This window comes from Phyllostomus hastatus, unplaced genomic scaffold, assembly GCF_019186645.2.
Source record: "Phyllostomus hastatus isolate PE091 unplaced genomic scaffold, TTU_PhHast_1.1 phas_scaffold_1066, whole genome shotgun sequence".
NCBI classification, from domain to species: domain Eukaryota; kingdom Metazoa; phylum Chordata; class Mammalia; order Chiroptera; family Phyllostomidae; genus Phyllostomus; species Phyllostomus hastatus.
In genome coordinates this window covers 32,432,767-32,456,540 of record NW_025334004.1, presented here as the reverse complement: position 1 = coordinate 32,456,540, position 23,774 = coordinate 32,432,767, and the positions used below count along the sequence as shown (strand labels likewise).

Below are 23,774 nucleotides of genomic sequence, written 5' to 3'. Positions count from 1 at the left end.
AGCATTTGCTACATCTGGAGTCAGCATCTGAAACGATGCTGAAAGGTACCCAGGAGCCTCGTCTCACTGCGGGCGACAGGGCCGGCACCCAGGGCGGCTCTGGAGAGGGTCGTGGCCTGGGGTCCGAGCCCAGGAGAGCCGTGGGTTCGGCCGCGCACAGAGCCCCAGCGCTGCCGGGACAAGCCACAGAGCAGGCGCCATCCGTCAGCCCACCGGAGCGGGCGCGGGCTCAGAGCTGACCGCGCCGCTCTCTCTCTTTGGGGCCGAGGAGCGTGAAGTGCTGAGGATTCCAGGGCGGCCTGTGGCTCTGCAGCTTTTATGGTCCAGTCTGGTGGCCGCCCCATGGGCCCTGGGTTCCCACGGCTGGTGGGAGCCCACACCGCTCCCCAGTGCCGGGGCTGGCTCGCCCTGGTGCCTCCTGGCCCAGACCCTGGTTTAACGCGGCCCCCGAGCCCAAGGTGAAGGGCATCGACGCTTGCGTCTGTGCCTCCTCAACCACGCCGACTCTGAGGAGCCAACGGTGCGTGTCAAGGAATGGATTTGTTCCACTCGGGGCACAGCGAGGCGGCGACCTCATGAGACTGAAATACTTAGTCGTGCAAAATTTGCATAATCACTCAAATTATGCTGCAAAAAAAAATAGAGTGACCTAGCCTGCCACGCCACGTGGACCTGACCCAGCAGTCCGGGTGGCGTGCAGAAGGCATCTACCCATCCACGGGGATCTTGGCTTTGCTCATTTATCTGTTCGAGCTTCTCCGGTTCTCCCTGCAGTTCACAGGCCCCGGCATTTCGGGGGCGCGCTCACCGCGGCTCGCCGAGTGCCGGGCGTGTGCCTCGCACTAGCGACGTGTCATCGGCCACTCTCCCCGCAGCTGTGGGAGGGGCAGATTGTCGCCGCGGTGGCAGGGAAGACGACACGGAGACGTGGATCCCGAGTGGCTTAGCCCGAGTCACCGGGAGCCGGGATTTCGGTGGATCCATACCCGAGCCCCACGCCCAGACCCTCAGAGACACGCCTTCCGCCCTGAAAGCACTGGCCACCTGGGAGAGCAGAGAAACAGTTTGAACAAGCCAACTAGAAGTGAAAACAGAACCGGTAAGGGCTCCGGGGCAGGCACAGAGAGGAACTGCAGCCAGAGACACTTTCTTAGGCCGGGGCGGGGCGGGGGTGGGGATCCGGAGGCTTGTGCAGACTGAGACACTGGAAGTGGGCCTGGGGGCACGAGTAGAGGTCCCTGCGTTGGAGATAAAGGGCTAGGAGGCTCAGAGCAGGGGGCCGGGCAGGCTCCACCCCCTGAAGGTCTATCGGGGTGTCTTCAGGGCGTACCCAGCCCTGGGCTCGCCAGGAGATAGCGCGCCTGAAGCCTGGAGATGCCCTTGGAACGGCCAGTGTCTCCCTGGCGATAATCCCACGTGAGAAGGCCAGTCTTTATCCTAATGGATACATTCGTTCCTGTTTTGACAGCAGCACCTCGGTCAGGACGACTCAAATGTTCTCAACGAAAAGGACGGGTCGAGGAGGGGAGGGGAGGGCCGTGCCCCGGTGTGCCGCCCCGCTGCTCCCAAGCCCGCCTGTGGAGGAGGTCCCCCCTGCGGCCCAGCGCGGTCACTTCAGCAGATGCGTGCGTGCGGCCTCTCCCAAAGAGCTGGCCGTGGGACCCCGAGACAGACCCCTCCCGCGGCTCCGCGGCGCCGTCCAACCTCCCGCGCCAACAAAAACGGATGGTCGCCCCCCAGCACACCGACACCCACTAAAAATACACCGGCTCATCTGCTCCGGCAGACACGCACCTAAAATGTCTCACTTCCTCGCTCCATCGTCTGCCCGAGGACAGCTGCCTGCCGTGCGCCCGCTGTCGGGCCCTGGGCCGGGCGCTGAGGACACGGCCTGTCCTTAGGGGAACCGCAGGCTGATGCACGTTCGCACCGCAGGCTGCGAGCCGGCACCCGCCGTGGATAAAGAAAATCCTGGGAGGGTGTGGGGCTGAGCGGGCGGAGACCGCACAGTTGATTTGGGGCCTGTTGAGTGGGGCGCCTCTGAGGCCCCGGGAGGGGCGTGGAGGGGGCAGCAGCTGGACACGGGACTTGCAGAGGGCTGGTCTGGGCCAGAAGGGTGCCTCGGACGTGGGAGCGGGGAACTCTGGGGGAAGGGGCACCGGGGCCAGTGGTGGTGGAGGTGGGGACACAGCGAGGCAGGCCACTGGAGGCGTGGTTTGCCGGGGGGGTGTTGACCAACTGACATTCACATTTCAACTCCATACTAACCCTGTCAATGACAGCTGACCCCTCACACGTGCACCTCCACCACGGCACCCACGCACCCCCATCCGCACCCCCACGCTCCCTGCGGCCCCTCTCAGGGCTGAGGGACTTTCATGCGGACTCCCCGGGGCCGTCCTTCCGGCTTCCGTGGAGACACGGGCCCAGGGAGCTGGGCTCTCTCGGCCAGCCGCCCCTGCACGGGGTGAGACGTGGCCTCGGTGGTTGTGGTTTTACACCTAAAAACATGCGGCTTCCTCCGACAACCCGGCCTTCTCAGAGACGAATCCAGTCTCTCCCTCACGTGGACACAGGGAGAGCCAGGTCTGGAGGAGCGAGGGTGCTGGTTCACGGGCATCACCGACTCCAAGAAGACCTCTGCCCCGGCGGAGGTCACGGGCAGACGCGGGGCCGCCACGGGCCCTTCTCTCTGACGGGGCAGCCCCCACCTCACGGGCTGCCTGTCACCCCAGGGCCTCTGGCTCCCTGAAAGCTGGGGGCCCTCTGCTCAGCAAGTCCAGACCCCTCCCCTGTTCTCACACAGAGCTCTGCCCCATACCAGCCTGGGCCACCCGCATGCATGTACCCCAACATTTCTGCCCTCCTTTGGCTTCATGCCCTGGTTTTGCAGCTGCAACCCCCTCACCTCCCAACACAGAGTTTAAACAGGCGTGGGTCTTTATTTTGCAGAGGCAGAAGAAGTTTGCCCACCTTTGGGGCACAGAAAAGCCCAGGCACCCTGGGTCAAAGAGCACCCGAGGTCGAGAGCAGACTGGACGCAGACACCATGGCTCTGAGACACGGGACCACCCTTCGCTGGTGCACACCCATCTCCCGCTCCAGAGTAAATGGAAGCCCACTCTGCGTTCCTGGGTTCCGGGGCTGGGACTCTCAGGCAGTGGTCCTCACCCAAGGCAGTCGGTGTCACCACCTGATATTTCTAGAAAGGCCTGCCTGGCCAGGGAGGAATTTAGGTCAGGCCAGCGGGTCACGCAGGGCTTGGCTCTGCCTCTCCATCCTGCGGGCTGTGGTCGGGCTTCCCCAGATGGTTCCGAGGAGCCGGCAGGCTTGGCACCGCACTGACCCATCAGCCACAGGTCACCCCCGCGAGGCTGTACGCCGTGGCAGTCTGCCCGAGCCAGCGGGGCCTGCTCCCTCCCGGAGCCCCCAGCTGCACCCGACTTGGCTCGCCCGCCCGCCCGGAGGGCACGGGGCAGGGCGAGGGACCACCGGGCAGCATCCCAGCTGCGGCTCCCGCCCCTCCGGAGTTGGCGCAACTCCGAGCCACTTTCTCAAAAGGCTCCTGTCCCGGCCCCGGAGAGCGCGCAGCCCCAACGCACCCCCAGGCATCCCCGCTCGTCTCGCCGGCTTCCACGCACGTCCCTGTCGCCGTCCCCTGGCACCGCTGCCACCGGCAGACACACGCTGTACTGGCCCGTTTACCGAGAGCCAGCGCGAGAGCTGCCGATGTGTCGCCAAGTTGGGCGGCGGGCTCCGGGGGCCGATGCCCCGGCTCGCGCGGTCCCCAGCCGCTGGAACCCGGCGCGCCGCGGGCCGGCAGGGACCCAGCTCGGGGACCCGGCACCCCGGCGCGGCCCCTCCCTCCCGCGGCGGCGGCCGAGGCGGCGTCCCCGGCCTGTTCCGGCCGCCCTGGGAGCACGGCTACCGGGAGGGGTGCACTCGCCCCGCCCGCACCCCGCCCGCACCCCGCCCGCACCCCGCGGGCGCGCTCACCTCGGGGGGGCCGGTGCCGGGGTGCCGATCCCGCAGCCGCGGCGATTCCGCATCTCCCGGGCGCTCGCCCGCCGCCCTCTGGGGCGCCCTTCTGGCCCCGCCGGGCGCGAAGGAGGGTCGCGAGGACGCGCAAAGGCCGCGCGCTCGGGGCGCCGCCTCCTGCTGCCCGCACCGCAGCCGCCCGCCTCCCGCAGCGGAGCAGGAAATTTGTCCGGCCGGTCCCGCCGCCTCCTCTGCTCCGGCTCGGGCTCGGGCTCGGGCTCGGCGGCGGGGGCGGGGGCCCGGCGCTGCGAGGAGCGGGGGCGACGCCTGGTGTCCGGCGCCGGGAGCGCACCCGGGCTCCCTCGCTACCTGCGGCCGCTGCGCCGCCGGGCGGGGATGAGGCCTGAGGCTCCCAGCCACCCTAGAGGTCCCTTAGGTAGACTGGTTCCCCTTCCCGGAGACCGGAGCCGGGGCCCCACCGTCTGGACCCAGGAGCGCAAGGAGGGAGTCAAGGTGTGACAGGCATGACTCCAAGCGGGGAAAGGCCCTTCCCAGCCAGCCTTGGCCCTGGGCACCACCAGGAAGTGGCTCTGCCGGGGTCATGCGGTCAGTCGGGGCGCCCCAGCCGGCCCCTGGTTGACAGAAGTAGGGGACAGTGCGCTCTCCCAAGCCTGTGTCCCCTCCGAGTAAGCGTGCCCGCTTGTGGGTGTTGGCAAGGGCTCCCTTGTCATCGAGGCCATACCTGCCAGCGTGAAACACACCTGCTGTGTTCTAGGACTGCCCCTGGCGGTCCCCGTAAGCTGTCTGGGGAGGCCTTAGGGTGAGGGAGACTCCAGCGAAAGGGCAGAAAGGATGTGAGTTGGGCCACCTCGGTCCCGAACCGCCCGCTGGGTCGGCGGGAGGCCTGGCCGGTCTGCGGAGGGATATCATCACCTCTCTTCGGAGGAGCCTCACTCATTAGGGCTTGTGAGTGGCAGTTCGGCTGTCACCACGCCTTGGATCACTAGCCACTGACAATTCCCAGGACACATGGGGGACAGAGCCGCACACCCCAAACACAAGAGCAATGGGCGCCGACCGGCTGAGGCCACCACAGATGACCTGCCAGGGCGTCGTGTCCTTTCCACGGGTGTAAAGAGCGGAGAAACCCGTAGAGAACTTGAAGTCGACCTCCCTTCCGCCGGAGCATGCTGTCCCCGGGGGTCTTGTCCAGCTCCAGGGCTTCCAACACCGCCCACAGGCAGGGAACCCAGAAAACACGGCCCCCCAGATAGGGGGGGCTCCTCGCCAGGCGCCCGCCCTGCTGGCTGTCTCCGAGGCGCAGGCCCAGCTCCCGCCGCCCACCTCGCTGCTGCCTCTGGGCGGGCTCCAAGTCCACGGCCCTCCAGCTGCCCGGGGCCCCCGGACGTGTGCCCTCCTCCCCGGCCCACTGCCTTCCTCTCTCTGCTGGGGGCCACTCCCCCCCCCCCAGTGCTGGCCTCAACCTTTCCCAAATGACCCCTTCTTCCCACACCATCAGGAACCCTCAGAACAAAACCAGGTCAGGCCAGTCCCCTCCTGAGAGCCTTCCTTCGGAATAGAAGCCAGGCTCCAGAGAGGATCAGCTGCTCCCGAGCCTCGGCCCACCCCTGAGAGCCTTCCCTGGGTGTCAGAGACAAGCGTGTCCCAGCGGGGGTCGGGGGTGGAGGGTGGGGAGTGGGCGGGTGGGTCTTCCTCCTCTGTACCTGCCCCCGCCTTCTTACAGACGCTCTGGACTCTCTCGAGGTGTATCCATCTCTTTGGTGCCCGCCCACCCCCTTCCGCCCCCCCCCGCCCCTCCCTCAGCGCTGTGCACTCCCAGACTCAACCCCCCCACCCCCACCTCTCCCCCACCACCTCTCCCTCTAGAGCTTTGGACCCAACCCCCAGAGCCAGGAGGGGCTCAGGGGAAGCCTTGGGCGGGCAGGTGAGAGGAGGAGCGGCCCCAGCCGGCAGCGGCAGGCAGCCCGTCTCCCTGGAGCCCAGCAGGGCAGGCAGCCCCCTCTGAGCGGCCCCCAGAGATCTCCTGGGTGGGGGGACCGGGTAGCGCAGTGGGGTCACTCAGCTCTGGGTTTCCCCGGGGCGGGGGCGGAGGGGCGCGGCCTGCAGGGCCAGGCTTCTGGAGGGGAAGGGCCTCATTTCAAAGCTCTGGGGAGCACAGTTCTGCCTGTCGGCCCCGCGGGAACCCAGGAGAGAGAGACCAGGTGCCCTTGTCAGGCGTCTGCTGCTGGGAAGTCTGCAGCCCTGGTGCCAGGACGAGGGGCAGATGGCTCTTCCCTCCCGGTAGTGTCCTCTCTGTGGGACCCCGGAGGTTCTTCCAGGAATTCAGCACTGCCCCTCACTCAACTTGACCTGAAGTCTAAGGACATCCACCCTTGTCACACAAAGGTGGAGTCGTGTGGGTTTCCATGCAGAGCCCTGTGTCCTTCTGGACCGCCCTTGTCCAGCCCCTCCAAAGCTCAAGGCCCCTGCTGACATCCGGGGACTTCCCTTTTCCCCCCGTACTGGTCTCTGAGGGCCCCCCCAGCCTCCAGCCCCCTCCCCCCCCCTTTAGGAGCCCGGGGCGCGGCCCTCATTCAACTTGCAGCTTCCTCTCGAGGCCTGGACGCCCCGTCGAACCCCATCCTCGCCTCGCTCTGCCGCGGCCCCCCCTGGTGGCTCTGCGCCAGGCCCCGCGACCTCTCCCCGAGAAGCGCGGCTGCAGGCCGTGTTCCGGTGACCGTCACTATTCGGAGTCTTCTCGACTTCGGGGTGACCCAGGTCACCCGTGCTCCCCGTGCTTTCCGGCCCGGTCGATGTCGATTCAGATTAAAATGCCCAGGCCAGAAAGGCCCCCGGGAGGCCGAGCCAGGGGGCACACGGCTGGCAGGAGGCAGGCCGGAGCTGATGAGCGGGGACGCCCACGCACCGCTGCTCCCCGCGACGCGGGCAGGCGTGGTGAGTGAGTGGCCGCGGGCCGTGGCAAGCGAGGAGAAACGGACGTCAGGACCTGTCCCCACAGAGAGGAATCTCAGAACGGCCATCCTGGTCTCTAGAACGTGCCAGAATGCATGGCTCTAATAACGGGTCCGGAACTTTCTGTTTTTACCTTGCTCAAGTACTGGTCCCCTCTCCCCAGTTAGGCCCAGGTGTGAGCAGCCGTTGACCCGTGACGCCAGGAGGGCAGGCCCCGGGACAGCAGGTTCCCGTCCTGTCTCGGGGCAGCGGAGGCTGGTTTTCTCCTCTGGGTCCTCACGGCATTTTGACTCTCACTTTCCCTTCCTGGGCTCCTGCCCACCACGGGGACCACGCAGGTGTCGTGCGGCCCCTCACCGTGCGGCGAGATGAAGAGAGACGAACACGTGACTGGAGAACCCCGTCCCCCGCTGGTCACCCGAGACACCTCCGTCACCCCAGAGAGTTCCCTCAGGCCCCTCCCCCGAGGGCCCTCCCTCCCCGGCGGGCGCCGTGGGGACGGGTCTGTGTCGCCTTGGAAATGGCAGCACGAGCTCCTCCCACCCCAGTTTCTTCCGCGCCGCAAAGCCTTGGTGAGGTTCATGCTTTATGACCTCTGTCGATACTTTAGCTAATGTATCTTTTTTTCTATGTTGCTTTTAAGATTTTCTCCTTATAGTGACTTTTAAAATATAAATTTGATTAAAATGTGTTTTAGTGTGGTTTTCTTTGTGTCTGCCGTACTTGGAATCGGTTGTGCTTCTTGCTTTGTGAGTTTGTACTTTTCGTTACATCTGGGAACGTGTCAGCCGTTAGTTCTTCCAAATGTCTTTCCCCTTCTCCCGTTTCTGGGTCACCAAGGATATGCTTGGGACGTCGCCTAATACTGTCCCACGGGTCACTGAGACTTCTTAACCTTTTAAGCCTTTTTTGTTCTCTGTTTCAGTGTTGATCATTTTTTATGGCTGTACATTTAAATATACTGTTTTTTTTTTGTCTTCTACAGTGCTTAATTTTCTGTTAAGTCTGTCCAGTGAAACTTCTCACCATGAGAAAAGGCTTCTCACGGCACCCTCTTCAGTGTGTGCAAGTGTCAGACCGTTAGGTTTCACACCTGGAACTGACGATCTGTGCCGACTGGACCTCAGTTTTAACAATCACTGAGTCCCCCAGGGAGGCCTACACTTTGGAGGGAGGTGACAGTGGGTGCAGAGGGGAACGATAAAGGGACTAAAGCGATTGGAGAGGAAACTGTCGAACTGGAGGTTACAGACAGCCCAGCAAAAGGGGAACCGGTGTGCCTGAAGGCGAGAGGCCCCCACACGGAGCCCCAACTCAGACGCTTGATACAGAAAAACTTCCCTGCAAGGAACTCAAAGGGCAGACTGCAGAGACAACCTATGAATGAGAGAAAAAAACGATACAGAACAATCTCTGCAATGTGTATCCAGGTCAAGCGATGACATTTCACAGATGAAGACTTCAAAAAGATACTCCACCAATGAAGAAGTATGAGGGTGGCAAAAAGCACCTAAAAAAACGCTCGACGTCACTGGTACAGTGGGGTGCACACCAAAGTCGCCGCGAGCCCCTCCCCGGCACTCACCGCGCCACACCGGAAGGCGCGGACGCCAGCGAGCGTCGCAGGGGGCACGGAGCCGCGGGAGCTGCCGTTCGTTGCCAGTGGGGGGCCCCGTGGTCCGATCCCCTTGGAAAACACTCTGTCAGTTTCTTCTAAAGTTACACATGTCACCCCTGCGTCCCAGCGTTTTCTTTCCTACCTCTCCACCCAGGAGAAAAGAGGGCATAAATGTACACAAAGACTTCCACTCCAATGTTCATAACCACGTCGTAAGAGTCACTAATGTGAATCTACTCAAATGTCCATCCACTGATGAATGGATAAACAAATCCCGGTGCATCCACATAAATCACAAGATAAGCCAGACACAGAAGGCTACATACTGTAATAGAGCATTGCTTGGAATCTGAGAAGAGGCAAAACTATTGTGACAGAAAGGCGGATCATAGAATTGTAACGCTACTACCTACAAAGCTGGTCACAGTTTAAAACCTTAGTAGCTGGTATTTTCCAGCCCGATATAACACAGGACTTTCTTACACATTGCTAGTGGGGTGATGTATTGGAGGCCAGTGTGTATGTGGTATCCAAAACCCAAAACGGTCTGCCTGAGCCAGCCACACTTCCCCAGGAATCCGTCCTAAGGCTGTCGTTAACGCTCTGTCCCCAAGCAAGATTACGTGAGCAAAGACTTTCATAAGAGCTGAAATGTCTGGAATACAGCTTTGTTAAATGAATGATAGTGAATCTGTGAAACTGACTAGTGTCGAGTGATAAAAAATGTTGCAAACGTTTATAAAAGTGGCTTATCAATTGACTACAAAAAAATCCATAAAATCCAAACAGTAAATATTGTAAGACCACACTCTTTGACCAGAATCATCGAAAAGGAGAAATAAATAACAAAATAGAAATAAATAAATGAAAAAAAATAGAAACAACAGAAATCAATAGTAAAGATAGAAACAATCACATAATCATTTTTACGAAGTTACTCCTCGGCAAGGAAGAAATACAAGTTGCATTTTCAAGATGTTAGGTGACAATTGACAAAAGACCCCTCCCTGGTAGCTTTAGCAAAGGTTTGCTCTGTTCACGGTTTCCTTTCGGAACGACTGTTAGGGTTGACCCTAACCAGTCAAGTCCACCGGTAAAGCAATTCGTGATGAGTTGAGACTCTATGTTGTTGGCTGCTGGACTCGGCGGCATTTGGGGGTACAGATCTCCTACCTCCTCACTATTCAGCAATCCTAGCCCTGTCCTGACGTGGCAGCTGAACTCACTTCCAGGGCGCTTGACAAGGAGTCAGTCGATTAACTGCACGACCGAGGAGGACTCCGGAACATCACACCCTCCCCTTGTTCCTGCCGGCTGGCTGTAACCATAGCAACCGCTTACTCCAGACCAAAGTTCAGCCGCTGGAAATCTTTATGACCATGTTCATAGTCCAGCGCGCACTAGTATAGCCCTTCCTATGAGGAGCACGCTCTGCTATTTTACAACAAAGTATTAGCCTCCGTTTCTAAATTCTGGACCTCAGCTGATAAGGTCCAAAAATAGCATAGAAAGATCTTTCTGCTCCCTCCCGGGAAAAAAAAATGCCAACGACAAAGAAAACGTTGATGTTCTTATCGAGTTTCCTCACCAGCTTTGGGGCTTTCGTGGTGATCTGCGCCGTCCTGGGGACCCAGCAGTGGGTCCGCAGCACCATCGCCGTCAGCGACTCTTCTTCCAACGGCAGCATCGTCATCACCTACGGACTCTTCCGCGGCCAGAGCACCCAGGAGCTGCAGGGCGGCCTCGCGGAAGGAGACAAGGACTTCGAAGGTAAACGAGAAATGACTTTGAGTGGGGATAGTGAGATCGGGTTAACTGGGTCCAGCTCATGTCAGGACTGGTGATAGCTGCTCGTATGGAATATTTAAGGTTTTTTTTTTTCCTGGGAATTCAACCAGTATTGATCCAACACCTGACCTACTGGCAAGCAGCAGAGGTACCTTAATGGAATGCAAAGGCATGTGCTACAGAGACTCTGCTCTTCAGAAGTCTGCCCCGGAGGGGAGGGGGGCAGGAAGACACGTAGGCAGCAAACCTCTGAGCTCTGAGGGTCCTCAGGTTGCATCTTCCCACTTCCGGCCATGCTCAGAGCGGCGGCTGCGGGAGTTCGGGTCTCCACCACTCTTCCTCGGTTTCTCTAACCGATCTCCTTGTCCCCAGTGTCTCGTGCTTCGGATCTATTCTTCACAACGTGCTTTCTAAGACGCTCATCGAATCAGCCCCTTTCCTAAAAATGGGGAGTCGTTGAAGGGATAAAGTCTAGTGGTCAAAGTGGCTGGATGGGGCCTCGCTTCCCTCCCTTCAGGTTGAATAGTGTGAGTCCCCGCTCACCCCCACAGCCGCCGTGTCCTCTCTCAGCCTCCCCGGCTCTGCTGCGTCTGTCGGCCCGCGGGTCTGAGTCCCTGGGGCAGGGGCCCCGTGTACGTGATGCTGCTGCGTGTACGGACAAGCAGGCGATGAAGCAAGAATAGGGAGCAGCAGGGCGGCATCCACCAGCCAGGGGGAGCGTGACATCCACGTGTTTTGACCGTGGGTTCGTAGTCGCAGCCAAGGGTTTGGTCCGGGACGTCTTCGGTGTTGTCTGAAGGAGGAGATGGTCCAGTGGAAAGTGTGGTCCGTTTCTCGGTCCTGTCCCTCCAGTTCACTCCTTTAACCAGTTTGGGTTTGCACCTTTACCTCCAAAATGCCCATCGTTGTTGGGCATGATAGTGAATTTTCATTAATTCTACTAGTTCCATATTTTACAGGAACTCCTACATTTTTCTGATTTCTTACACAATACTGTCCAACTCCTGATGGGTGGAACTGAGAGTGATTGGTTGAATTAGCTCCTTCTCTGACTGTTGGAGTTTGAACGGATACCATTCTGTTTTCTAAATGTGAAAGCGATGCTTGTCACTTGTGTAGCACCTTAACTGGGACTTGCTTCGCACAGCGTCGCCCACGGGGGTGCTGAGAGGTCAGCGGGCCTGCGCCGTCTTTGCCTGCCAACCCCCAAGTGCGCGCCATTTTCCGCCTGACCTACTGCAGCTCCAGGTCCTGTCCGAATGCTCACGGTGGCAGTCTGAGCCTCACCCTCTCGCTCTAGGTTCTAGGTCTAGTTGGTGACCTTATTAATGAAGCGACTTCCTTAAATCCCGAGCAGCCCGGTTCTGGTTCCCAGTCACAAACGTGTCTCTTAGACGTTAGCAGCAGCAGCGCCTCCTCCCCCCCAGCCCCACCCCCGACAGCTTCCCAGGAAAACCCCTAGAAACCCAGACTTTCAAAGATACCGCCACACTGTCGGTTACGTGACCAGAGTTCTCAAACTCGAAGAGTGCGCCAGGTTCTGAATCTCCAGACGTACTTAGAAATTTTACAATGGCAGGTAGCACCCTGTGGATTTTCTGAGTTTCAGTGTCTGGAACCAGCGGGTCTGGTTTGCGATGCTGGGCTTCCCTGAGCTCTGTCCGAGGGCCCCTGTGCACGACGGAGGCTCGGGGGAGCGGAGATGGCAGGATGGCGTGGGTTCAAGGACAGGCCTGGGGAGACAGGACCAGGTGGGCTCCCACAGCGACGTGGGGGTACCAAGGAGGTGGGACTTGGCACCTGCTTTGCCTGGCTCTCTCCCTGAACTCTCTGCTCCCAGGGAGCCGCGTTCCGACCCCCCATCCCGGTCAGCCTCCAGGTGCTGGACGGGATATGCCAGGTGCCATCGTGAAGGTGGACACCAGAGTGGCCTCACTGCCGCCGACCTTAGCAACCGCTGGCCCTGGAACAGTCGCACGCAGTTCTCCGGAGCAGACGGGACAAGGCGTGCACCTAGCCCATACATCGTGGGGTCCACTGCCGCAGCCCTGCAAGTGCTCCCCGAAGAGAACAGAACCCCAACCCCACAGGGAGACATGGCCACTGTCCTGCTGGCGTCTGTGACCGCACGGGGCTTATCTCAAGTTCAAGTCACGAACTGATGGATGGTCGGCAGCACACTAAAACCCGCGTCGATGCCACCGCCCTGCCCGGCAGGGGTGGGCCCACCGTGCCCGCCAGGCCAGCACCAGGGCCCGCTGGCAGTCTCGGAAGGGTGGTGGAGACCACACCTCTCGGCTCTGTCTCCGCACAGGACGCGGCACCCACGCCACCGGGCGCTGTGGATTCTGACGCGGAAAAGCAGAACGGAGGGGCGGTGGCTGACTTGCAAGTGCCAAGGTCATTCCGTCAACGGTGGGTTACTGGGTGGGGGCAGCAGTGCGTCCGGCGGCCAGGGAAGCCAGGTCACTGGGCAGCGCAGGCTGAGCGGGCCCTCCAGCCTCACCCGGAGGCGTCCGCGTTCTCCGACCTCCAGATCAGAGGTCGCCGGGCCTGCGCGTCCGCCCGCCGGCAGGAAGGACGTTCTGGAGGCTGCTGCACCCGAGGCCAGAAACACCGCCCCGAGCCGCTGCTGGGGGGGTGGGGGCTTGGACACCGAGGAGGAGCGAACACAGCACTCGCCTCGCCGACTCGGCGTGGAGTCTTTCCAGAGAATGACCGCACATCGACGCGACCCCACGGGCCCCCGGGACCTGCGGGGCGAGGGTGTGTGCAGGTGCCCGCGACAGCGAGGAGTCCCACCCCGGCCCGGCTCCCCCGCCCACCAGCCTCTTCTCCACCCACCCCAGTCTGCCTCTGGGGAGCTCCAAGCTGTACCGCCAGCCCAAGCCAAAAATGACTCGGCAAGAGAACCTGCTGCAAAGACCCATGCACTGCAAGGGGGACAAGCGGGGTCTGTTTCTCGACAGAAAGCCCCATCCAGCCTCTCCTCCGTACGTTTCCAGGGAGGAGCGACTCAGCCCCTGCCCCCCAGGGACGTAACCACTCGAGGACATGGGGCTTCGGGGCAGGAAGGCGTCGCTGTGCTCTGCTCCCCCCGAGGGAACCCTGGTGCCTTCCCAGGGGGGTGGGGACACCAGCGGAGACGGCCCACCCACGCTCTGGGATCTGCAGCCTCGATGAGCTCCTCCAAGGGCACCCTGCGGTCCCCAGATCGAGGAGCTTACCAGGCCCTGCTCCCCAGGGACCAGGGAGGAGGGACACAGGCAGTGTCCACCCACCCACAAACCGCCCCCTCCTCGATTTCCGGCAACTTACAGAAAACCAGGGCTAGAAGGGCCCAAGGACGCAGTGACGGGGGGTGCCCGAGGGTTCGTCTCTGAGCCTGGGGAGCCCGAATGTCCGGAGCCCCATTTCTGCGCATGGCCCCCCCACCCCCGCTGCCCAGTCCTGGCCTCTCTTCCGGGGCTGCCCACATCCAGGCAATTAGTTCTGATTGCGAGGCGCTCTTCCCCGACTCCGAAGCCTGGCCTCTGAAAGGGAGAAAAAGAACGGGACGTATTTGCTAATTTTGCAGGCAGAGAGCAGCTGTCAGATGCTCTGTGCTGTATTGTCGTTTCATCCTGGCTCCCTGTCTCTGAGTTTCCAGCCTCCATTGTCTGGGTCCCGAGCCAGGCCGGGGAGGGGGCAGACAGCTGTCGCACCTGCGTGGCAGGGGATGCAGAATGCCGAAATGTAATCTTAAAATACGGCCGCTCAAATTGAGACAAATTGCCACATTAATACACAGGAAGGTGAGTCATGCGGCTCCAAGCCGACTCACTTCTGAAAAATGCCCATTGGGCCTTCCCAACGGTCCGACACAAGGCCGAGGCTGACTGTCGCGTTCTGATCGACTCGGAAGGAGCGCCGTGGTCGCCGCCGGTGAGCAGACGCCCGTTTCCAGCTCGTCACCCGCGTTGGGAGCCCAGCCGTTGGCCCGGGAGCCTGGGCCGCAGGACAGCTCTGTCTGTCCTGAAGTTTCCGTTTTCCAGCGAACATCCAGACGGTGTCTTCTCGGCCGAGGAGAGGGCGCGGGGCCCCAGCACACTGCTGGTTCCCTGGGTGACCCGGCTCTGAGCCACCTGCAGCCCCGACCCCGCCCCTCTGAACACCTGTGCCCCGCTCCCTCCCCTTCCCTTTCCCGCTGCCCGGCGTCACCCTCCACACGTTTCAAAACAGGTGTGTGCGGCGTAGAGCAGGGGGTCCCCCAGTCGCTGCAGGTCCAAGGGGAGCCAGACAGAAGCAGGAGGTGCAGCCTGAGGTCCCGGCTGGTCCCAGGCAGGTGGCCCCTCCCCCAGAGGACAGTGGCCCCTCGAACCCCATCCTTCCCCACCTGGGCAACAGGTGTTTAAGCAATGATACCGAGTAAGGGGGGCGGTGCCGAGAGTTTAGCCTTGTCGTGGGTCACGGACAGAGACGGAAAAGGAGCTCAGGCCCCAGGTGCGGGCGGGCTGGACGCAGGCCAGTTGAACTGTGGCCCCAGGCAGCGGTCAGCCTCTCCAGGGTGACGAGCTGAGATGTCCCTCTTCGTCCACTCTCGTCTGCCCTGGGGCTTTAGGGGTCGGGCGGCTCTGCTCACCAGCCAAGAGGGAGGGGCGGGGGGGTGGGTTACAAACAGGACGACGGCCGGGGGCACCTGGGCTGCAGTTGACAGAGTGCGTGGTCGTGTCCGGAGCTCCTCTGTGCCTGAGACACACGCACATTTTATAAAGTGTTGTTACAACACGGAGGCATCCCGCTCAGAAAGAAATCTGACGGCTCCCCCAAGGGCCACCGGCCTCACTCGAGCCACTTTGGGGCCCGTCCGGCTCCGGGGACGTCCAGGGGGGAGGAGGCTGTCACCTCAGTGGCGCACACACACCGGACACTTCCCCCCACCAGGGCCAGCCTTTGCCCCGCCTCCTCCGTGAGCCCCTCCCCCCTGGCCACCCTGGCTCTCTGGGTACACCTCAGAAACCTCGGGGTTTAGCGGGGCCTCACTGTCGCGGGGGTTCAGGGCGGCCCACTCTGCACGTGTGTCCGCGAGGAAGCGGTCACTGCTCCCGTGAATTCGCGGTAACGCCCACTGGCTGGGGTCTGAAGCCAGGCGGTCCTAAGGGAAGGCTGCCCGGCCTGCAGCAGCTTACTCAGGGGGGCACGCGCTTTCCTGGGGGACTTAAAATCGGGGTGGCTCCCACCGCAGCTCCCCTCTGCAACCTGAGGTTCAAGGAAGGGGGTGAGTGGGGGGGCTGGGGTCCCGCTCCTGCAGGCCCGGGAGCCTCTCCCCCAGGACCTGCCTGGGAGAACGCGCCGGAATGCCAGGCGTGTGCGGAGCAGCCTCCGGCCCGGAGCTGGCGTCTGCGTTTTGCACTAAAGTCCTCGCCCGCCTTCGTTCCAGTTCTAGGGACACTGGCCCAGTCTTCCCCGAAGACTCTGCACTCGGTGGTCATCTCGTTCCTGACCCTCAGTCTGGCCACGTCTCTGCTGAGCGCCGGCTTCACCTTCTACAACAGCATCAGCAACCCCTACCAGACGTTCCTGGGGCCGCTGGGCGTGTACACCTGGAGCGGGCTCAGCGGTGAGTACGCGGGGCCGGCCCTGCCCGCAGCGCGGCCTCCCACCTGCCTCTGCCCCTGCCGCTGCCTCTGCCTCACGCAGGGGCCCAGCCCGGCCGGGAGACCGGGAGGCTGGGGGCGGGGCCTGGGGGTTACTCTGTACATCTGCAGCATTTGTTAAGCATCCCTGGGAATAAGAGTCTGTTTTATTTATTTTTTTTTTAGATTTTATTTATTATTTTTAGAGAGGGAAGGGAGGGAGAAAGAGAGAGAGAGAGAAACATCAATGTGCGGTTGCTGGGGGCTGTGGCCTGCAACCTAGGCATGTGCCCTGACTGGGAATCGAACCTGCGACACTAAGAGTCTGTTTTAAATGCGCTGGTGAGAGAGGCAAGGCAAGGGGGAAAGAAAGCTTCTTAGGTGTAAACATACATGCCGTGCACCAGGCTTGCTTTTGAGCACCTAGTGCGAGGGGTTAAAAAAGACGCACGCGCACACGGGGGCCCGGGGTGGGTAACTCAGCTGGTGAGTGTCGTCCCGACACACCGAGGTTGCAGTCCCGTCCCCAGTCCGGGGCCCCCAGTGAACGCGTCGGTAAGTGGAACTACACTCCAGCGTTTCTCCCCCCCGTCCCCCCTCTCCCTCTAAAACCAGCCAGTAAAAAAGACGCTGGAAAACAGGACACACACAAACCCTCGAGCACGCCCCCCCACACCCGCTCCTGCCCTGCGTCTCCCTCTCACGCGGAGTCCGCGCGTTGCGCAGAGAGCACACGCTCACGCTCACTCCCTTCCGCCCGCACAGAACAGCCGCCAGCCCGGGCCGCCCTCCACGACGCAGCCGCCTGATCGTGCCACAGAGAACGTCACGCCGGGGAATCTGCCGCCCACGCCCTTCTCGTGGGCGGCCCCTGAGCCCAGGGCGTCGCTGTGTGTGGCGGGTTTATTAGCTCGTGGGGCAAAGGTGTCGGGGTGGGGGCCGCTGACCAGGCGGGAAATGGACCCCAGCCTGAGTCACTGCGGGGCTGACTCCCACGGTGGCTGCCACATTGGCCCGGAGGCACGGTCCTGTGGGTGGCTCTCGGCTCCTGGCAGGTGGCCAGGTTTCTCCGGCTCCTTTCCTCTCCCCACCGTGAGAGCTTGACCTTGAGAGAGGACCGGAAGAGGCCCTCCCTGCTGACATGCGCATTCCGGGGGGTGTATTTTCACCCAGGCCAGGCAGGGTGCTCCGGGGGCGAGGGCGCCAGGAGGCCTCGGAGCGGACGGCTGCCTCCAGTCCTCCCGTGAGAGGCCGTCCCCGCACCAGCCGCGCGCAGCAGCTGGGAGGGAGCCTGCCTCGTGCTGTGGGTGACCGTGGGGCGTGTGGACGGCACACTCAGGCTCCGACCGCAGCCCTGGCTGACTGGAGCCGTGCCAACGCGGCCACCGGGAACTTTTCCAGGCCGGTAGCTGCGGGGTGGGCGACCCGGCCCCCGCGCGGCACAGGGCACAGGCATGCCAGGCGGCCATGTGACTCTCAGATCCAACATGGACGTTTTTGGAAGAGCAGCTCACCCTCATTAGCCCAGGACACCAGGCGGGACGGGGACCGTCCCGGCAAACCTGCGCGGGCGGCCACACTGCACACTCACACCCCGGCCGGTCCGGCCACATCCACGCATGCCCAGCCCTTTCCCTCCTGTCTGCGCTGCAGTCGCCTGGTGGCCAAAACAGACAATCCCCAAGCTCACGGGCGTCCACTGTGGGCCGGGGTCAAGGGCCCTGCCGCCCAGTGTCACGGCGCGGCTGTGTCAGAGGCCGGGACGTGGTGACAGGCGCCCACGTCCTCCCCCAAGAGCCGGGGCTCCCGGGGCTGCTTCTGCGATTATCCCTGACCTCAGTCCGCCGAACCAAGGCAGACTGTACTGCTGGCGCGGACTGCCAGGGGCACAGGCTGTTGTGATTCTTGCTCACGTACCTCAGAAGGCAGGCGAGCAGGGGCCTAAGGCACAGCTGCATCGGGGTCTCAGCACACACCACCGGGGCTCCCCGTTCCCCTGGGTGTGCTGTCTCTGCGTGTCCCCGGTGCACCCTCTGTTGCTAAGCAACTGGGCGTGGCCCGTTGCCCGTGGAAACGGCCCCCCGGGGAAAAGACTTCTTTTCCCCCAGATCTGACTCTCTCACTGGGATAGCGCTCTCCCCGCCCCCGGAGCGTGGCCCGCAGGGTGGAATTCTCGCACTGCGGACACCCGCAGACCTTGGAGCCGAGGCTGGGGGCGTGTCCCGAGAGGAGAATCCGGTGGTGACAGCAGAGAGGAGGACTGGACGTAGGCCTATGGCCTTCAGGGTTCGAGCCCGCCCTCCTCTCAGCAGGAGGGGCCCTGCTTCCCGCCAGGCTCTTCCCCCCCCGCGGCGGAGCCTCAGCCGACGTGGCCCACGGCAGAGGCCCAGTGCCCGTGGAGAAAAACACTTAAGAGCCGGGGGCCTGCCGATCTCCCTCCTCCCCGCCCACTGCTCACAACAAAGAGCGGTTTGACAGGGACAGAATCGGGGCCACAGTCCTCTCCCTGCCTGGGGCAAGTTCTGGCCCGGACACAGAGGCTGCCGGTGGGTGGAGGAACAGTCTTCGACCTCGCTGCGCCAGGAGGAGGTCGCAGTTCTGGCCCGTTCTGACCGGTTCTGACCAGGCCCGAGGCCCAGGAAGGTCTCTGGCCCCGAGCCTGGCACCCCGGGGCAGCCTCCGCCTCCTGACCCCCACGCTTGGCGAGGCCAGACCTCCCCGGGGTCGATGTCCGGTGACCCCACGTGGTCTCCGCGCTGCCCCGGGGCTGCAGGACTCCGCGGGTCTCTGTGCACCCCCGCAGAGGAGTTCTGTGCGCAGAGATGCCTGGGGTCGTAGGCCGGGGGCAGGGGTCACCGCCTGCCAGGAAGCAGAGGGAAGTGGGCCGGGCCTGGACACACTCTCCGCGGCCCAGGGCGCGAGAGGAAGCGGGCTTCTGGGATTGTTTTGGAAAGAACAGAGCGGGTTCTGCTTCCAGGAAAACCACAGCAGGATCATCCCCGCCCGCACCCCTACCCAACCCCTTCCCTGAGGGCCTGTGCCCTCTGACCCCAGCCTGCCCTTCCCACCACACCAGCCCGGCCCCACCCTAACCACAGGACACCCTCGTCGCAGGGGCTGAGGGGACGCTGGAGCCGGAGAGAACCATCAGCCCCGGCGCCTGGCCCTTGGCCGAGAACCCCGGGGGGACAGAGTGAGGGATGGGGCAGGCCACAGGGCCCGAGGGGACAGGGCAGGGCGGGAAGCCAGCCCTTCAGCCTCCTGCTCCAGAACACCCGAGAGGCTCAGGCCAGGGTTCGAGTCTGCGGGCTGACCCTTCCCGAGTCAAATCAAAGCCACGTGCATCCACGTCAGAAAAGTTCTTCTTTTTAAACACTTTATTTATTTATTTTTAGAGAGGGAATGGGGGGAGAGAGAGTGAGAGAGAGAGACATCAATGTGCGGTTGCTGGGGGCCGTGGCCTGCAACCCAGGCATGTGCCCTGACTGGGAATCGAACCTGCGACACTTTGGTTCGCAGCCCGCGCTCAGTCCACTGAGCTACGCCAACCAGGGCTAGCAAAGCTCTTTAACCCCAGATCCGTGCGGCCCCTTGGGGCCCACGCATTTACAAGGAGGTCACGAGGGCGTAATGCAGGAAAATGAGGGGGTGCGAGCCGCGTGGGGCGCCGGGGGAGGGGCCTTGGCAGGTGCTCACCACAGAGAAGCGAAACCCTCGCGCGGAGGGTGGACGCCTGCCATCAGGGCAGTGGACGCCGCCCCTCGCGCCGACGCCCTATAATTAGGGCTCCCCAGGGGGCCGTTCGGGAGGCTCCCGGGTGTCGGCTGTGGCCCAGACACGCTGGGCGCCGGATTGGCCGTCTGGTTCTGGGTAAATGTCCCATGGCGTGTGTCCCTGGGGACCTCTGTCTGCGGACCCCTGATGGCCACCTGGCACGGTCAGCCCCCAACCCTGAGTCCCCTCTCCGTAAATAGCTGGCCTGCGGTTCGGCCCAGAGACGGTTCACCCCTGCGCCCAGTCGCCGCCCAGCCGGCCTGCCGCGTCCACGGAACAGGCAGGGTGGCCACGGCCGGCCTGAGAATGTTTTCACCACCTCAGACAGAAGCCCCGAGTCCTTGAGCTGTGCCTCCTCCCCCTCGCCCAACGCACCCTATGCAGCCTGGAGTCTCCCTCCCGTCTCTAGCCTCTCCCCCTTGGCAGATGGGGGCAGGGCTCAGAGAGGCTGAGACCCACGGGGGCTGCGTGGCTGGGCCGCCCCCCTCCTGCAGTCTGAGCCCAGAACCACATCCCCTCCCCTGGGCCCAGGGTGGCTTTCCAAAGTTGGTTTTGTTTTGCTGGCTTTGTTTTGCTTTTGTAAAGATTTTATTTAGAGAGAGGGGAAGGGAGGGAGAAAGAGGAAGAGAAACATCAGTGTGTGGTTTCCACTGGGGACCTGGCCCACAACCCAGGCATGTGTCCTGACCGGGAATTGAACCAGCGACCCTCTGCTTCACAGTCCAGCGCTCGATCCACTGAGCCACACCAGCCAGGGCTCCAGGGGTGGTCTCTGGTGGAGGACTTTGTGAAGGACAGTAAAAGGGAGGATGCAGAACTCATAAATTCTCGTCTGCAGTGTGTCCGGGAAGGAGACCCCGCCTGGTGAGGGGCTGTGCACACCCCGCTGTGTGCAGCGTGTTCCCAGCCCCGCCCCGCTGGCGTGGGGGGCTCTCAGTGGCGGCGGGGGGCGGCCCTCTTTGTCTGTGTCCGGTGCTCGGGGACGGCCCTCAGGACGGCCCCCCATTGGCTGGGCTCGCCTCCCGCCCCCGGCGCCCCGAGCTCCCTGCCGGCAGCGCCTCTCCGTGTGGGCTGCTGCTTCCAGTTGAAACGCTGCTGGCCCTGCCCCAGCTCGTCCGCGTCCTTTCTTCCTCCCGGCCCTCTCTGGACAGCCTCCCCCCATCAGCACACCTACTGTGTGCAGCACACCTACTGTGTGCAGCACACCTACCATGTAGATGTTCTACGGTGATGTCCGCTGGCAGGATTTGAGCCCCCTCGGCTGCTCCGGGCCACACAGCCCTGCACCGAGGTCGGGGTCCCGTGCCGAGAACCCAGCTTGGGCCTCGCGTCTCTTTCCCGTTCACCCCTGCGCCCGACAGCAGGTCCCCCCCAGAGTAGGTTCGGTCGGCGGCCACAGGGTACACGTCACACAGAGACAACAGCGCCGTTCAACGGTGTGTCCCCGCATCGCTGACCCGCCCCCTCTCCTTCCAGCGTCCCTCGCCTTCCTGGCCTCCGTGCTGTTCGTGGCGAACGTGCAGTCCAACCGCCTCTCGGAGGAGCTGGCCCGTGCGCTGTACCCACCGCACCCGCCGGCCGCGCGCAGGGTGGAGGCCCACGGCTACGGGTACTCGTTCTGGCTCACGCTGCTCGTGCTGCTGCTGAACGGCGCCACCGTGACCATCGTCGTCCTGTACCAGAGGGCGCGACTCAGGCGGAAGCAGGAGATGAGGAAGCCGATGGAGGACGCCCCTCGGGACGGGATTTTATTCTGAGTCCTGCCGGGGGCCCGGCGGGTGACTCGGGGCGTGACCTGCGGGCCGGCCGGGCTGGCCGATCGGAGGGTCCCGTGCAGCCCCGGCCGGCTGCCTTTCTGTGATAGTTTTTGTATCTCGTGACACTGTGTTCTTCAAAGAGGACCTCCGCTTGCAGAGGGTCCTTCCCGCGAGGGTGGGGAAGGTGAGCGGGGGCGCCCTCCGGCCCGTGGGGCGGTCACGGCGCTGGCATGACCGCGACCCCAGACCCTCGGGCCGGCCCCCCTGTCTGCAGCACTGCAGGCGAGCCTTGTGCCTTTCCCGGGAGAAGCTCGACGCACCTGAGCGCCTGCGATCTCTTCTCCTGGTGAGGGGCCATGGAGCTCTCGTTTCACTCCACGAACAAAGGTTTCCAGTACAGAGGGGTTCAGAACTCGTCCCTCCAGGACCAGGTGCTGGAGGCCACAGGCGAGACTTCAGGGTGCACCATCTGGCCTCCCGGGACCCTCTGTTGCTGACCCAACCAGCCCAGTGGTGCACTGAGGTGCCGATACCCATCCTGGGGCTTTTGTAAGGAGATCGGAACGTGAAAAGACGGAAGAAAAACAAAATTTGTTACCCTGCAGCCTGCGGGGCGAGGAGGCGAAATGCAGTTTCGGTTTAAAAGCACTGTGGGAAAGTCCGTCAGAACACAACAGTAATGCTGCAGCAAGTTCCGGAGACCCCCACCAACCCACCTGGGCCTGGTCATTTCCGTTTCGACACCGGTGTCGTTGGCCACCCACGTGCAGGCTCCTGCCCGGCCGGGGGCCGGGGAAGGAATGGGCCGCGGCGGCGCCATGCAGGGCAGGCGGGCCCCGAGTCGGGGAGCCTCGTCCTGTCCTCTGGGACGGGGTGGGGGGGTGGGGGGGGTGACTGCCGCAGGCCCGCTCTCAGGGCCGTGCGGGTGCACCGTGACCAGGCCTGTCCCCGCTGGGCCCTGCGTCACTGCGAGTGCAAAGGTGAGGGGGTGTCCGCACCCTCAGCTCCTGCCTGCCAGCACGTCACACCCGTCCTTTGCTTTGTAAGTGAGCAACCGGGAAACAATTCACCCCCGGGAGGTCGGCATGCCTGCCCGGGCGTCCACGCTGACTCAGCTCCGAGAACGTGTGTTTGCGTCAGGCGGAATGCAAGGGCGGGGGTGGGGCACAGGGGCGGGGGGGCCCTGCTCCTTGAGCTCGGTCTCAGACGGGAGGGGGGGCCTTCCCGCTGGGCCCCCAGAGCCCAGGGCCCCTTTCGCAGCACCCGTGGGCCTCACGGGGGGGGGGGGTGGGGGTGGGCACGTTCACTCAGAATCAAGGAGCGGCTGGCTCAGGCAAGAAGGCACCCCGTTTGTTCTGAATAAAGCTCAGCCGGCTTGGGTGCCGCCCCGAGCTGGAGAGGGTGGCGTCTCCCCCGAGGGTGCCTGCCGCTCACACACCCAGAGGAGGCGGGCGGTCCCGTGATCGGGGACCTTTGCTCTCCCTGAGCGGAGAGAGGGGCCGGGCCCCTGGCTGGTCAGAACCGCGCCCGAGGAGGCGCGGAGGCGTGTGGGATGCCTGGGACACACGAAGTGCCCGGAGCGGGGCTGCGCAGGGACACGCGAGGGTTCTGCCGAGTCCCTCTGCGCTCTTCCTGCCGGGGGCGTCCTCACGCCGCCCGGACTCCGGACCTTGGCGACCCCGTCAGCGAGAACTTCGGACCGCGTCCCGGCTTTGAAACACCTGTAACACTCGAGACGGGCTCCACTCGGAGCATGGATGTTTCCTTGTCAGCCACTTGAGACGGGCAGTCAAAAACATTCGGATAGAAACATGTTGTATTTAAGGACTATTCCCTTTAAACACACTTTTAAACACTCTTGAACGGTGTTCTTGCTTTATCTGTCCGTTTAACCACCGACACACGGCATCGTATTCGTGCCAGGCACACTCGCGGTGATTCCACGGGTACCCGCCCCACGGGGTGGCCGCCCTCTGCCCAGGGTCGCTGTCCTGTTCCGGCGGCGGTTCCCTGGGGCTCATTTGGTGCCTGGGGGTGCGCACGTATCTCCTCCCCTTCCTCCGCTCCTCCCCCCACCCCGGCCCTCCTCCTCCTCCGGCAAACTCCGGTTTCCTCTCTGTGCCTTGAGCGTCTCTCCGCTTCGGGGTAAACAGCCCACCCTAAAAACAACGCCAGGCCTCTCCGGAAGGGGCAGATTCTGATGGTGAACCCCGACTCTCCGTGGAGTGCTCCGCCCAGCTCGTCCCCTCGAAGGGCGGCCACTTCAGCAAA

At 63.0% G+C, this 23,774-nt stretch overlaps 2 protein-coding genes across 3 annotated transcripts in view; one reads left to right on the top strand and one right to left on the bottom strand.

Annotated features, from left to right (window-relative positions):
• The window catches only part of PTPRE (protein tyrosine phosphatase receptor type E), a 116,833-nt gene extending 112,600 nt beyond the window's left edge, over window positions 1-4,233 (bottom strand). Inside the window, exon 1 of one of the 2 annotated variants that reach the window (XM_045854282.1) lies at window positions 3,997-4,233. The gene's annotated coding sequence lies outside the window, so the exon portion shown is untranslated. The remainder of the gene's footprint in view (window positions 1-3,996) is intronic. The other variant, XM_045854277.1, reaches the window with a different exon arrangement.
• A 5,738-nt stretch (window positions 4,234-9,971) lies between these two features.
• CLRN3 (clarin 3) lies at window positions 9,972-23,366 on the top strand. Its single transcript, XM_045854307.1, has 3 exons — window positions 9,972-10,339; window positions 15,777-15,956; window positions 21,223-23,366. Exons 1-3 carry the CDS (start codon window positions 10,111-10,113, stop codon window positions 21,501-21,503), a joined length of 690 nt encoding a protein of 229 aa, XP_045710263.1. The 5' UTR covers window positions 9,972-10,110; the 3' UTR covers window positions 21,504-23,366.
• The last annotated feature ends 408 nt before the right edge of the window (window positions 23,367-23,774 follow it).